At 44.3% G+C, this 16,073-nt stretch overlaps 1 protein-coding gene and 1 pseudogene across 2 annotated transcripts in view; both read left to right on the forward strand.

The window, feature by feature from the left end:
• Positions 1–12,767, forward strand: part of LOC147451688 (uncharacterized) — a 49,797-nt gene extending 37,030 nt beyond the window's left edge. For both annotated transcript variants that reach the window (XM_086518800.1, XM_086518801.1), the window contains 3 exons: positions 590–679; positions 780–878; positions 12,267–12,767. In XM_086518800.1, coding sequence (XP_086374926.1) covers positions 590–679; positions 780–878; positions 12,267–12,359 — 282 coding nt within the window. In that variant the 3' untranslated portion in view covers positions 12,360–12,767. The remainder of the gene's footprint in view (positions 1–589; positions 680–779; positions 879–12,266) is intronic.
• Positions 12,768–14,909: 2,142 nt separating this feature from the next.
• LOC147451689 (uncharacterized) lies at positions 14,910–15,710 on the forward strand (annotated as a pseudogene).
• Positions 15,711–16,073: the final 363 nt, after the last annotated feature.

Genomic DNA, 16,073 nt, shown 5'->3' on the forward strand with positions numbered 1-16,073 from the left:
GGTTTATTTGAGATTGATATTTGAATCTGGTTTCATTCAAGGGATTATGCAACAAGAGTGAGTGTTTGTGGATCATTATTTTCTATGCATGTTGGAAGCATCTTCAATCGCTATGGAGTCTTAGTGTAGCCCCTCTCTGTTTAGCAGCTAGCTCCCTAAATTTGCATGGAGTTTTTTATTAATTTGTGGTGATGTTGCAAATGCTGGCATAAATTATTGCCTCGGCCCTTAGTACACCATGGCAAGTTGGTACCACATTGCACTGGGAGAGTGTCGTTATGTTCAAATATAATCCATAACGTTGTTTCCAGGACAATGTAGGTAGCCTAAACCTCTTTCATATATTAATATGCCGCACATCTCCCAATTCAAGAATCAAATTGCCACGGGAATCGGCAGATCGTGGTTCCTCTAACCTAAATCCACATGCTCGTAATGCCAGATGCCCACCAAAGTGTAATAACATCCATCAAAACGTGTGTGCAAATCATTTATGTGAGAGGGTTCCAAAACTAGCTATGTACACGAATTGCTATGGAAGTCAATGTAGCATTAACGCATGGTCATAAATTTTTTGTAACTTTTGCAGATAAAATACTTACTGATGGCTGCCATGGCGCTAGAGGGTGTTGGTGCGATACTTTTCTTTTTTGGCAGCAGTTTAGGGGCATATCTATTGGTAATGTAACAGGGAAACTCATCAAAACTTTATATCCCTGACCATAGTTTTTTGAAGTTGATTTTCCACGCATGGGATGTTTTGCCTACTGTTTGTGCAGCTTATTTTCTTGGCATCTGTTACACCCATCATGCATGACTTCTACAATTATGATTTGTCGTCTTCAGACTATTCAAGAGAGTTTATACAGTTTCTAAAGGTATGTTGATCTCCTGATCTACTTCTACTATTTATAAATTTAACTTTTGTTTTAAAATACTGGGTTGTGAAGGTACTCGGTGTTAAAGAGTAGTTTTTGGAGACATTAAGAACGTTTTTGAGTTCCAAATTCAGCTGGTCCTTTGGGCCAGGAAGTGTCAAACTTGTTTTTTCAAAGGTAGTGGTTTTCATTCACAGAAATATCTCAAAATCAAAGACCTTAATATTATAAGTAAGTCGAGATTATAGAGGGGCATTTACTTTGATTTTTACTGGTAAGAGCATGTGGTCTCCCCTTACATGTTTTATTGAATGACCCTAGCAGACCTATCAACTTACATGGAAGGAGGGTTTCCACAGCTTGACAAGACAGAGAGGGTCCTCTTTTTTTGGTCAAGCTGGGTGTGTGTAGGTGTGTGGAATTAAGGTTTTGCTGGTTCTTTGGTCTAAAATTTGCGACATTCAAAGTAGGCTATTTTTTTACCCTGAAAACATCTCAAAAAGACCGTAAGGTTTACATCAAGTAAGTTGAGATCACAAGGTGGCAGTTACTAGCAAGCATTTTCAAGTTGCCCCACTCTGCCAAAATCCGGACTTCAAACATAGAAGTCATGTAACTGTGTGCAAAAATTGTCTTGAAAGCTTGCCAGGTCCTTGGAGCATGCGGTTGTGTCGCTATTCAACTCTACCATTGCATAGCATTATCTCTAAGAAATCCCGCTGCTCGAGATTTTTCTTCTTATTCCCCAAAGCATAGATGTTGTCGAATTGTTGTAGGAACTGCAATGCTTTCTTGCGATCTTTCACCCTGGAAAAAGTGAAAAATTTGACTCTCGTGCTGCCATCTTTGAAATCTTTGGGTTGGTTAGGTGCATATCCTGGGTATGGATAATAAGAGTATCCATATGGGCTCCAACCATTGTAGCCTGGTGGTGGTGGAGGTGGGGGCAATGGCAGTGGCAAAGGCGGTTGCACTGGATCAGGGTCAGATGGCTGCACTATATTCCTGAAAACTCCTCCAATTGGAATAGACGGCTGAGAAGGTTGCCAGTTGGAAGCTCTTGTACTTTCTAATGCCGGAGGAGGAGGTACCACGTGGGGCATCAGAGGGGGTAACATGTAGTTCAAAAATTGTTGAAAGCTTTCCAGCATCAGAAGGCACGCGCATGATTGTTGCAGACTAGTCAACTTACATGGAAGGAAGGCTCTCCAGATGTCAATAAAAGAGAGAGGGTTCTCTTCCTCATAGCCAAGCTGGGTGGGCATTAGTCTCCCATTACCTTTTAAGGTAGAGAGGGGTCTCATTATACGTGACTCGATTTCTGGGAATGCTTTTAGGCCTTACAAAAGCACCAGAAACTTTTAGTGAATGACGGTCGAAGTCTTTCGGCCTTACAAAAATTCCTTCTTTGAGGAGCCCAGATAAACCTTGAGAAAATTGAATTTTAACAAATTCTTTATGTGGCGATATAGTATCTCATAAACATGCGAGAATGAATCCAACCAAGATTCATGCTGTTCGAAAATGACCATTTACTATTTCACAACCAAGTGAGAATGAATCCAACCAAGATTCATGCAATTTAATCATTGCCTTTACCCACTTAGTACGTGATATATGCAGTTCTCATGGCTTATCTTTATATTATACGACACTTCGCTAATGTGGCACGTCCTCCACATGATCTCACGCAGAACATCTTTGTGTGTGGACGAAGACAAAAGGAAGCCCTTTGAAAAGCTTGAGAACCTTCTCAGTTGTGAACTCATTGTTATTGTTATTGATCGACGTAGAGCTTTTGAGGTACAACAGCATTTCCATCTACTAAGTTTAGATCAACAAGACCATACAAATATTGAAAGCAGGCGCCTTCAAGATGCAAAACCTTCGTGCCTCTATTGTCAAGCATTATCTACTCAAAGCAGATTTTGTGATTAAAACAGATCATCAAAGTCTCAGATACTTAAGGGATTTATATTAATATCCATGTCACATATCACTAGTCATTTTCCCCCATGTTGAGCCATTTCCTTTAGAAGATTAGTTACACTCTTTAATCAAACATTGCAACCCTGCCATGTATAGCTGCAACTGTTCAGTGAAGCGTTGCATGTTTGACGAAGAGTTGCACGGGCAAGATCCCCCTTAGTCGGGGAATTGGGACTCTTCAATTGAGAAATAAATAATCTCCAAATTTTATAACAGCATTTTTATGATTGTGATACATATATTTTCTCACAATGCACGCTATTTGAAAAATAGATGCATTGGGCTATATGTTTCACTTCTATATTCTACACAGGCTTGGAGTTGAAGTGTAGTAGCAGATGGTCTCTGACGACTATCCACAACCAGTGCTATCACATGCATTTGCCATCAGGATCTAGAATCTTTTATCTGAGATGTATTCTTTCAATCCATTATATTTCTGTAATTTGGGATATGCCATGAATTTGCTTCTCCTATTCCACTCAATATGAGATGGGTACTTGTACTTCGTTTCTTGCTATTTTCTGTGGCTCAGCCACTTACACAAAAGCGATGGATCAGCCCCAAAACATTGCCATGTTTTGGGGCTGATCCGTTGGTCATGGCTGCTGAATTTTTGCAGGGCGCTTGAAATAGAGAGAAGAGCTTGAGCAGATAGACCCTGTCTGGCAAAGCATGCAGTCCATGCATGGCAGGTGGCGGTCCATGCAAGTTAATTGGAGTTCATGCATGGCAGGTGACCACACATGCAAGGCAAGTGCACAGGCGACCTCTTATGAACCCGACGACCCATTTGCACTCCACATATGCCATTTTTAGCTAGGGCGCCTCCACTCTCACATTAATAGCCAGATAAGGGGCCACATGTCGGCACTTGCTTTGTCCAAGCTCAGCTTGAGGGAGAAAGTGGAGAACTTGTCATATTGGCCACGTTTAAACACATGCGTGCGCACGTACACCGTGCGCGTGCGCTCACACACACACACACACACACACACACACACACACACACACACACACACACACACACACACACACACACACACACACACACACACCCCCCCTCAATTTAAAGGGCTGAACAACTAACTGTTATGAGCCCAGAAAGCGCACTCCCGAGGGTGATTGGATATAGATGGGAGAGCACATGTAGACAAGTGGCTCGTAATGAGCACAGTAGCAGAGGATCAGGAAGCAGTGTTATTTAGGGAGGAGCACAATAGCAAATATCAAGAGTAGCAACAATGCTATTTAGGGAGGAGTTACACCCTATCATCCAGGTGGTTCACAGAGATGAGAGTGCCCGCTATATGTGGGTCAGAGTTAGAGCGGAGGAGGGTAGAGCTCTCTACATTGCCATATGTTACTTCCCTCCTAGCACATCTATGCTTCGCCTAAGGGGCAGTCACCATACATGATACTAGATGAGGATATTTGGGAGTTCTCGAGGGGTGGAGATGTCGTCCTACTTGGGGATCTCAATGCTAGGACAACATGTCATCAGGCATCTTTCTTTGACACTTCCGAGGAGATGTTGAGAGAGCTAGACTAGAGAGAGATGGGGCTCTTTAGGACCTCAGAGGATGCTAAGGAATTTACAGAGTATGGGAGATATCTGATTGAGATGAGCGCAACACATGGATTGGCTATTTTGAATGGCCTTGATAGATACTCTAGTTTAGGCAACTTCACTTGCTTCCCTCATAGACATGGTGCTCGCATTGTGGATCATGTTTTGACTCCCACATCACTTCTACCACGCATTTAGGACTTATCAATCTCGCCCAGACCTATTGGAGTGGTTGCAGATCATGCTCAAATATCTTTTGTAGTAGATTTTACTTACAATATTGGTGGCTGTCACGTGACACATCCAACCGTATGTGTCCGTGGACAAGCTACAACACGACAAGGGTTCAGTCAGTCCAGTTAGTTTAGAATAGGAAGTGGTCTGTTCGCAAACCGTGCATGCCCAGTCACTTAGTATAGATGCATATCCTCTGGTTGCACACAGCATGATCATAAGCATTCCCATTAGAATCCATCAGAATCCTTCAGGGGAATTTTCCAGTGCATCTAGCCTATTTGCCCTATTTTTGACATTTTTCACTTATTATTTTTAAGTGACTTTTGTTGGAAAGTAGGTAGGGCAAATTGAGTAAGTTTGTATATAAGCAAACCTAGACTAGCACTAATTGGCAGAAGAGGCAGCAGGAGCACTCGCTCAACAGGCAACTTCTCAGCAGAACCCGAAGCCCTAGCGTTTTTGCTCCACAGCAACCACCTAGCGTTTTTGGACCAGATCAGCCAGCGTTTTTGCTTCTTGCAGATCCCTGGCGATAGAAGACTCAGCAAGAGACTAGCGTTTTGTAGTTGCAGGCCATCCGGCAACAACAAAGCCATTTTCAGCCCTAGCGTTTTTGATTTGCAGATCAGCCCCAGCGTTTTGCAGATTTACCGCGACGGAACATCAGGAACCATGAGCGTTTTCAGTTTTCAGCCCTTGAACACCGCAGATAAGTCCCGAATCTCACAGATCTCACCTTCCCGCAGCAATTCCTCGTTGCACGGCCAGTTTCCGCAAGGTTTACAGTTTCAGCCCGGAAAACGCAGAGTTCAGCATCTGTGTTTTCAGCGCGTCCTCGTCGTCGCATCGTCGTCATCGACATCGTCCCCGACATAGAGTCAAAATTCAGCAGATAAAGATTTGCAGATTTCAGCTCTTAGCAGTTTCAGATTTCAGCCCGTCTCGTCGTCGTCCTCATCGTCGTCGACATCGTCGGCAAGTCCAAGCATCGTAGAGATTTGTGCAATCATAAGTAGACTGCTCTCGCCATAGAGTGGGGCCTTCGGAGGAGGGTTTTACAACGTCTCTGGTGTCGTATTCTCTTCTCTATCTCTCAGTCTCATACACTTTCACGCACAGTGTCCATTCACTTTGTTTGTGTCCATTGCACTCTCTCACTAAAGGAACGGAAGGCTCTCCCTTCCGTAAGTAAAAGGAACCTTGAGCACAATTCGGAGCACTCATCTTGAGCAAAGTTCAAACATTCATTCCGTTGCACCTAACGTTGGTATCAGAGCTTTGGCAGTGTTCTGTATCACTCAAGGAAAGAACCAGAAGAACCACATAATTTTGTTTTGCTTGTTGATGTCGCAGGAACCCAAGTTCACTTAGGCGTGTCGATTCCTAATGGTGTTTTTGAAGAGTGACAGGAAACCCCAGAAAGAAGGGCTTGTTCAGCCTCCCTTTGTGCCTCTTTCAGTCGTTGAGAGCGGACCGTGCACTTAGCGGCCGGCCAATCGACGTGAGGTGGGAAAAAGCAACCTTGGTGTGAGCGCAAGGCTGCTAAGGGGCGCGTCCGCGGAAAAGAGCAGAACTCGGGTGAAGAGAAGATCCTTCTCTAACACAGATTGCAAGCGAAAGAAGAATCTCAAGACCCGCAAGAACCTCAAGAACTCAAGAACCCAAGAACCAAGACCCCCAAGAACCCAAGTTCCTTGTGAACTTAAGAACCCAAGACCACAAGAACCCACGACTTCAGAATGGTCATCACTCGAAGCGGAATGGATACTTCACTTGGAGGTGATGCGCATGAGAGAGGCGAAGAAGAATTTTCCCCACCAGGAGGTTTTTCCAACTCTCCCCCTTCCCCATCTACGTCAAGGATTGTACTAACTCCTATGGAGGCTTTCGACAAGGTGGTGATGGACATGAAGTCAGAACGCGAAGCAAGACACGCACAAAGAAAAGCAGAAATGGATCGCAGACACGTAGAAAGAAAAGCAGAAAGAGAAGCAGAAAGAAAGGCAGCCAAAGCAAAACAAGAACAAAGCGACCGACACATGAAAGAGTTCTTGCGACTCTTTTCTCAAGTGCAGGCACATATGCAAGAGATTCAGGAGACAGAGACTCTCTCAGTCTCTTCTTCTCCCAAGCATGACGCACAGGATTTGCATGATTATGAGAAGCATGATGATTTGAATGACAAACATGATGATTTGGATGATAATGATGAGCATGATGATTTGCATGATCAAGATGTGATTTCTCACAAGCATAATGATTTGCATGAAGAGGACGTGATTGTTCACAAGGATGATAAGTTAGTTGATGCTTTTTCTAGCAAAGCTAACCTCGTTGCAAATTCGATCAATCACGAAGAACCGATCTCGGCTCTCGAACCTAGGCCCAAAGAACCTTCACAGGAAGTATTATGTGTTCGCATGATTCATACGCACGCATTGTACGAGTGTTTCATTCGTGATCGTTTCCTGTATTTTTGTCAACGTCTTTATGTGATCTCTTTTCCTAGGCATGACATATTGTACATTGAGCATGTTTCACTCATGAATGAGCACGAATGTATGCAGATTGTTCATGAAAAGTATGCATTCAAGGAAGTCACATTCCATGTCTCTTCCTTGGCACGACAGTTGTAGAAAGAGCACATGAAAGTATGAGTGGGCATTTCCGTTGTGAATTGCCACAGTTGATTGCTTTAGATCATAAGAGAAAGATTCGATCTCATTGTTTGCGTGTGTGTGGTGAATGGTTTGGCACTCCGTCTCTTTGTTCATCTACATTGCATGCACACTCTTTTAGGGAGACATGATTTTTTCCACTCACTTTACATGGAATACGTATGTTCATGGTTTTGTGTTGGAAATGGTTTCAGGAATTTTTAGCCGTGGAGATTCTTGAAGAAGGAAGAAGCATGATTCTCGACGAAGTTGAATCATCGAAGGAGCCACAGAAGACATTGTGTCGCTTTTGGCGCGGCCCAAAGAAGTAAGCGTTGCATACCTTTATGAAGTTCAAGTATCGCACGACCCACACCTCAGAGTGGGCTGGCGAAGAGTCCCTTCCAAGATTCTGGATGTTGTTGGCGATCTCCCTCGATGCCATACAGTTCGGTACCAATACCTCACTTTGAAAAGGAGGGGATGTCACTTGACACATCCAACCCTATGTGTCCGTGGACAAGCTACAACACGACAAGGATTCAGTCAATCCAGTCAGTCTAGAATAGGAAGTGATCTGACACTTTTGTGAGTGTGTTCGCAGACCGTGCATGCCCAGTCACTTAGTATAGATGCATATCCTCTGGTTGCACACAGCATGATTATAAGCATTCCCATCAGAATCCATCAGAATCCTTCAAGGGAATTTTCCAGTGCATTTAGCCTATTTTTCCTATTTTTGACATTTTTCACTTATTATTTTTAAGCGACTTTTGTTGGAAAGTAGGTAGGGCAAATTGAGTAAGTTTGTATATAAGCAAACCTAGTTTGTATATAAGCAAACCTAGACTAGCACTAATTGGTAGAAGAGGCAGCAGGAGCACTCGCTCAACAGACAACTTCTCAGCAGAACCCCAAGCCCTAGCGTTTTTGCTCCACAGCAACCACCTAGCGTTTTTGGACCAGATCAGACAGCGTTTTTGCTTCTTGCAGATCCCTGGCGACAGAAGACTCAACAAGAGACCTAGCATTTTGCAGTTGCAGGCCATCCGGCGACAGCAAAGCCATTTTTAGCCCTAGCATTTTTGATTTGCAGATCAGCCCCAACGTTTTGCAGATTTACCGCGACGGAACATCAAGAACCATCAGCGTTTTCAGTTTTCAGCCCTTAGACACCGCATATCAAGTCTCGAACCTCACAGATCTTACCTTTCCGTAGTAGTTCCTCGTCGCACGACCAGTTTCCGCAAGGTTTACAGTTTCAGCCCGGAAAATGCAGAGTTCAGCATCTGCGTTTTCAGCGCGTCGTCGTCGTCGCATCGTCGTCATTGACATCGTCCCCGACATAGAGTCAAAATTCAGCAAATAAAGATTTGCAGATTTCAGCCCTTAGCAGTTTCAGATTTCAGCCTATCTCGTCGTCGTCCTCATCATCGGCAAGTCCAAGCATTGTAGAGATTTGTGCAATCATAAGTAGACCGCTCTCGCCATAGAGAGTGGGGCCTTTGGAGGAGGGTTTTACAACGTCTCTGGTGTCGTATTCTCTTCTCTATCTCTCAGTCTCATACACTTTCACGCATAGTGTCCATTCACTTTGTTTGTGTCCATTGCACTCTCTCACTAAAGGAACGGAAGGCCCTCCCTTCCGTAAGTAAAAGGAACCTTGAGCACAGTTTGGAGCACTCATCTTGAGCAAAGTTCAAACATTCATTCCGCTGCACCTTACAGTGGCTTTCACCATCCAGCACATCCATCTGAGATACCACTTTTGCAGAGAGACAGATGGAGTGTATAGAGGAGCTGTATACTCTTCTTGTAGGCGAGAATCCCCATAGACCCTTGTCAGAGCTCACCTAGATATTGACAAAGACGATACACACAACAGTCATAGCTTTCCCCCACTCTCAGCCTAGTGGGAGACTAGGGTTTGGGAGCACGCCTTAGAATAGTTGGTATGATGTTGAGTGTTGAGAGACAAGAGTCCGACTACGAAGAGAGATGGCTTTGGGAGAGATCACACATGGGCAGTCACGTATACTCTTCCGCCGCTTTATATGGCGAACAAAGAGATCTTTCTTAGCTCAGCTTGAGAGAGATATTTATCAGATACTCTTCAGCCAGAACTCTAGGGAGGCTTGGTGACTCTTTAGAGAAAACTCACCCTCTCTAGTCATTACTTCTATAGAGACATGGACACAGTATGTGTGAGAGTGAGCAGCGGAGAGGGTGAGAGTCACGTGCGCCGGAAACGCTGGAGAGAGAGAGAGAAAACACTAGAAACACAAGTGCTCTATAAATGACGCTCTCAATACACAATGAATGACTACAAGACCCTAACCATTCTATTTGTAGAATGTTAGGTTGAGGTAGGGCAAAATGTGTAAGTGGTGCCAAAAACATAAAAGTCTTTTAGTCCCAAAAATGACTAAAAATGTGTGTGCACCCAGCGAGGCTCGAAAATGACAGGCCGGACACGTGCTAAAGTTTCCGCTTGTGCAACCTACACGGTGTGCAATGGGTGGCCAGCTCGGGACAATCACTAGCCGTACAAAGATGGCGAAGCAATGGTGGTGTAACTTTAACACCCCCTCTCAGCACTGAATGCTGAGACAACACAAATTAAGTTGAAGGTAGAAGCCAAAGTACAGCCTTCGTGAAGATGTCTGTTGCATTGTCCGTGGTAGGGACATACTCCAAATGAAGATCTCTAGCCAAAACCCGCTCCCGAACATAGTGGTACTACACCTCAATGTGCTTTGTCCAAGCGTGAAAGATAGGGTTCTTGGCAATAGCAATGCAACTCTGATTGTCGCACAAAAGACGAGGCGTAGCAGTATGGGGAAACACAACTCTCCCAGTAATCTCCGTAGCCATATGGCCTCACAAGCAGCATAGCAAGCTGCTATGTACTCCGCCTCTGTGGAAGATAGCGCAACGGTGGGTTGCCGCTTACTGCCAACGCTACACTTCTGGGACATTTCTATCGCTGGAAAAGCCCCTCTTCCAATTGCGTTTTTACAGCCGATTTGTGTTTTTGGGAGCATCAACGCTTTTGGCATGGCTAGAGGCTGCCTCACCCACAGATCTTGCCTTTCCTACCTGGCTCGGCATGCGGTGCCTTGCCGGCGAGAATCCTCTTCATTTCCTACAGATTTCAGCCAAATACCCCGTGTGAGAGTGTGCGTGTGCGGAAAAGAGAGAGAGAGAGAGAGAGAGAGAGAGAGAGAGAGAGAGAGAGAGAGAGAGAGAGAGAGAGAGTAGACAACACAAACCCTAGGTGTAGGGAAGAGGTGGTGATCAGCCCCCCATGACTACCAGAGCAAGAAGACCCGTACAATGATTTCATGATAATGAAAAGTGTACCCCCCCCCTCGGCCCCATATATATATGAGTGCCCAAGGCAAGGTGGGCGGCCGGACAAGGTACATAAGCCAAAGTTTGATTCTAGGTTCCTGAAACTAAACCTACGAACATATCCTCTTAAGTTTGCCCAAGGCTTTATAGGCTTTGGTCAATCTAGTCTCTGCTGCTCTTCTCAACGAAAAAACTGGCCACTCAAAACTACCCCCAAATAAGTATATGCATCTGTATACTCCACAATCTCTTACCCATAGTTAATTGTGGGAGCTGACCTCTTGACCCATTGCGGTGTGGTGTTAAAACACCATAACCTTGGTTTTACCAAGATTGACAAACAATCCACTATCCTCCGGAAACACATGTAAGGCATCCAAATGGTGCTGCATTCCCTATGGGGAGTCAGAAATCAGCACAATATGAACAAAAGTGGGATCCATGTTCGCACTAGTTGTGCTCCTCTGTCCCCTAGTCTCGTAATGTAATCAGCGGCCTTCAGCACAATATGAACAAAAGTGGGATCCATGTTCGCACTAGTTGTGCTCCTCTGTCCCCTAGTCTCGTAATGTAATCAGCGGCCTCATCTACATACATACCAAACAAAGTAGGAGATAGCGAGCGTCCTTGCTTCACTCCAATAGTAGAGTGAACCAGGGTAGAAATCCCCTCGGGAGTGCTTACCTGCCTTGCAACTGATCTGTATAAAGCCATAATTCCCCAAATGAGCTCTATGGGTACCCCCATGACCTACAGTTGCAGCATTAGTCTAGCTTTGGGTATTGTATCAAAAGCTTTGCGGAAGTCCACAAAGCTACAATATATCGGTTTCCCATGTGACCTGCCCTCCTCAATAATGGCTTGTAGAGTCAGGATGTGTGTGTGTGTGTGTGAGAGAGAGAGAGAGAGAGAGAGAGAGAGAGAGAGAGAGAGAGAGAGAGAGAGGTGTGACTAGTACAGTGTCAAGGGAATATAGAGAGAAAAATAAATGAGGGCACCTAAAGTGGGTAGCTATGTAAGCAAAACCTACATCCTCATCGTTATCAAGGTCCTCATCACATAATACATCAGCTCAAAATATATGGGTAGGGGTACAATCACATGAGGGCCGATGAGGTGCACAACGGGGGAAGTAGACAATGGTAATCATCCCATGAGGTCTCCCATGGGTCTTTGCAATATGGCATCACTGTCCTCCATGGTCAGCTCTCCGGGGGGGAGTGCTCGATGTCCCTCAATGATGCTCCGTAGCCTCTGATGTAGACCTCATCTACGATGTGAAGATCCTCGCATCCTCGGGCATCGTGAGCGGCCAAGTTGGATGGCTCAATCAAGAAGAATGCCCCAATGAGGGTGTGGCTGGGTAACCTGTGGTGGGCCATCCTGAGTAGTCCCTCTGTAAAAGTAGTGGTCTGGCTCTGTATGGATCCTCTATGTGTAGGTCCTCTGCTCCTAAGAGTAGTCTCTGTGAGGATCTCCAGCGAGAAGAGACCTAGGCACCTTTGTGTGTGTGTGTGTGTGAGAGAGAGAGAGAGAGAGAGAGAGAGAGAGAGAGAGAGATAATTAAATTTCCTTTTGCAGAACTTATCGCTCTTTGGATCATTAATGTTCTATTTGGGGATGAAAAGTGCTGCATACAAGCAAGCAAGGAGGGTGAAGGCAAAGGCTAGCTAGTGTACCCTCAGCTATAGCTTTTGCTGATTGGTGGATGTCAAATCCTCGGTGACTATCTTCTGTATACATGTCGACTTGAGGAAGCAGTCGAAAGTATTAAGGTGTAGGGAACTCTGCAACAATTTTTTTGGAAGGCGGCCATTTTCAAGTGAACACATCGGCTCTAGCTTTATTGAGTATCATGTGAATGCAAGGCACTATTATGGCTATATATTGACTATGTCAGCCAAATCTACAATGTCTAATGAATTCAAAAAATAGGAGGATTGAATGGTGATAGGAAGGTGGGAACCTAATTGATTAGGGTGTCACTGATCACAATGCTTTGGTTGACTTAAATCTAGGGATTTATTGTAGTGTCATTACTCCTACTGTTCTTTTGGTTTGATAAAGTCATGATTTGGAAAATTATTGTAGAGGAGACAGTGATCTTTAATTTTTTCTTCTACTTTCAAACTTTTACAATCATGAGTATTGAATGAAACTCTCAGTTCTACAACAGCCCTTAATGCACAAAATTTTCCATTGCAGAGCATTGTTTGTGTGGAAATGTGTACCTTAGTTTACGATTGTGCCACTTAGAACTTGGAATGTTAATTAATAGCCAGGATATAAAAGGAATAGCTCAACCCTAAAAGCTAGAAGATTGGGGAATCCATCTTGTATCAATATTTATGCAAAAGATTCTGAGTGCATTGTTTATGCAAAATATTTGACTCTATATTAGCCATCTGTCTCTAAAACTATTGTGCACTTTCAAACATGAGGTGAGCATTGCTAATGACTCCATTTTTCCGGTTTTATTTGCATTTTATTAGAAGGTGTAGGGAATGGACATTGGGAGGCGCATTCTGCAGGTCAGGCGATCGGCGGTAGCCGGTAGCCGGGAGCTTGTTGTAGAATGGGTCGACCAATGCCCATTCCCGGCCGTCACGGTCGTTGGGAGGGTGCCAAGTCAGCAGGCGGAAAATGGAATGCTGTGCATTGCTTACACGTCAGCAGGCAGAATTTTAAGCTCAGATTCTGCTGGTGTCCCCCTATTGTGGTAGGTCATTGGTTGTAGAAGCAATCGACCAGCGACTGTGACGGGATTAGAGGCAGAGAGCCATGGTGGGAGCACTAATCACGGGGGAAAAGACAATGGAGATCCTTTCTTGGTCGTCATAGGCAGGTGTAGGCACATCAGATTTTGACACATCAGCATGCGTAACTTTGGTCATTGAGTTGGCTCGCTCTCATTGTAGAAATTCTAGGTGATTATGTGGCGACACTTGTTTGTTAGTCACATAGTTTCACAAACACACTTGGTATGTGAGAAAGAGAGAGCACACACACTCAGTAGGAGATTCAATTGATTTAAAGCAAATGAAACGGAGAATCAAGGGTGATTCTCTAGCGTTGGTGAAATTTGAAAGCGCCAGATGAAGGTGAGTTTATTGTTGCCCGTCGCCACAACAACCTGAGTTCGCGCCTGTGAACCTCAGTTCGCATGGGAAAGGTGGGCGTCAAACCTCAGTTCGCATGGGTAAGGTGCTACTAATGCAGTGCGTGGCATTTGATAGCGGCAGGGGCTGTCGTTGGGAAATTCGTCCCGCAGGCAACGCTTACAGTGGTCACGCAGGCAAGAGGTGTTGCCCTGAGGTGCAAGCAACGCTTACAGTGGTCGCGTAGGGAGGAGGTGTTGTCTTGAGGTATTGGTCGCGCAGGAAGGAGGCCTTGCACAAGAGCAATGCGCACAGTGGTCGCGCAGGCAGGAGGTCTTGCCGTGAGGTATTCAATTTATTTAAAGCAAGTTGAAGCAGTTTTATTTGCCTACGTAGGAGATTCAAGCAATTAAACACCGTGATTCATTTGCTTTAAGTCAATTAAACACAGTTTTATTGTGACACAAAATGTGATTCATTTGCTTCAAATAAATTAAACACAGTTTTATTGTGCCTACAGTCACACACAATGTGACTCAATTAAACAAAGTTTTATTTGTCTGCAATCACACAGTGTATGCAATTTTATTTGCCTGTAGGAGATTCATTAAGAGAAATTAAGCGAGGGCAGTTGGAGGTGTTTCAAGCAAACAAAAGGCAGTCAATGATTCAAAGAGAGGAATTAGTTGCAGCAGCGAGAAAGTGTTCTCGAAGATATAATTTCATGAATCAGCTGCTTGGTAAAATTTGTGAAGCGTGGTGTGGTTCGATTGTTTTGTGTTTATGAGGGTCCAATGCTGTAGGTTAACATGGTGAGAATGAAGAAAGTTGCACGTGCGGTTGGTGATATCGGGGATGCATCTGCCTCTTTGGTCCGTAGGGGTAGACCTAGGAAGACCGAGGAGGAGTTGTTGGCGGCTGAGAGTAGGCGTCCGAAGAGGCTTTTCGAGCTAAGTATCACTATCTCCGTTGGGGGGGTGGACGTAGACACTGGCTTGCTTCTTGTGTTGAAAGAATTCCTAGGGAAAGAGACTATTGCTGGAATGTGTTCTGTCGAGCGTGGTGGAACGGTATTCCACTTGCACTTCTGTCGTCCTCTTGGATCACACCTTACCAAGGGCGTGGAATGGAGCAACGGAAAATTGTTGCTTTATGGAAGTGCATGGCATTTCCTAGCACGGTTACGTACAACGACATACTCGACATTTTTGTACTCCAAGGTGCCACTCACCCCCGTCTGGATTGGTTCTTGAAAAGATGGCAGAACAATGAAAGGTATTCCATTAACTACTCCTCTGTAATTTGACGGCCTAATTATTGGTGTTATTATTTCTCTTTATGAACCGCAAGGAGCAAGGTGAGAATACGGCAACGAAAACATATCTGATAGCGAAGACGACGATATTGACGCTGGCATTGGAGGTGACTTTATTCCGCTTCTGAAGAAAACTAAAACTGACGTAATTGCATGCTAGGTACGTTGCTACAATTTCATTTTGCTGCATTTTCTTTTTTTTCCGATCACTGTTTCTTTTATATGTTGGCTACCGTAGGTGTGAGCGATGGAGTCAACGGAGCCTGCTGTGGAAGCCGAGGGAACGCAAATGGATATGAGTCAACATGACAGTGTAGACGATGCAGTATTTCAAAGATTAGAGGACGTGCTGATGCAAATATGGCAACAGCTCCATGGTGGCAATGCAGACGACAATGATACTCTCCGTGCTTGCATAGTCAAGTGCACACAGAGTGTCAAAGACATGTTGCAGGATGTGCAGCTTAACGCTGCTGATGTTCAGGTTGCCGAAATGCAGCAACAAATAAATGCATTGTCAAGGGAAATAGTTTCTTCAAGTCACGATTGAATAGGTTGAACGCAATAGTTGTCAGACTAGGAAAAATAGCATCTAGAAATTTCCGCTTGTAACACCTACAATATTTTTTATAGCAATGGGACATTTGCAATTTCCTTTTTGGGCTATATTCTTACACTTAATGACAGAAGAAGTTATTGTAATTTTTGTGGTTATGAAGTTTAAACAATGATACACTCTTTCTATCGTCTTCTCTTGTCAGAAAGTTTCTGTCGTTTTGTCTCAAGAAATGAAAATCGCTTTGCAAACCGTTGCCGTGGGTTGTCTTGTAATTCTTAAAAATTAATGCAATTGTCTATGGTCTACTGCTTGGATTTAAAGATGAGAATCTTGAAAGATATGAATTTCTTTTACGCGGAGCGAGTAGGCTAGATTGTATCAGCATAGATTACAAATTAGTCTTGCTTTGTTGGCCT

The sequence above is a fragment of the Adiantum capillus-veneris genome, chromosome 8, assembly GCF_014529385.1.
Source record: "Adiantum capillus-veneris isolate H3 chromosome 8, ASM1452938v2, whole genome shotgun sequence".
NCBI classification, from domain to species: domain Eukaryota; kingdom Viridiplantae; phylum Streptophyta; class Polypodiopsida; order Polypodiales; family Pteridaceae; genus Adiantum; species Adiantum capillus-veneris.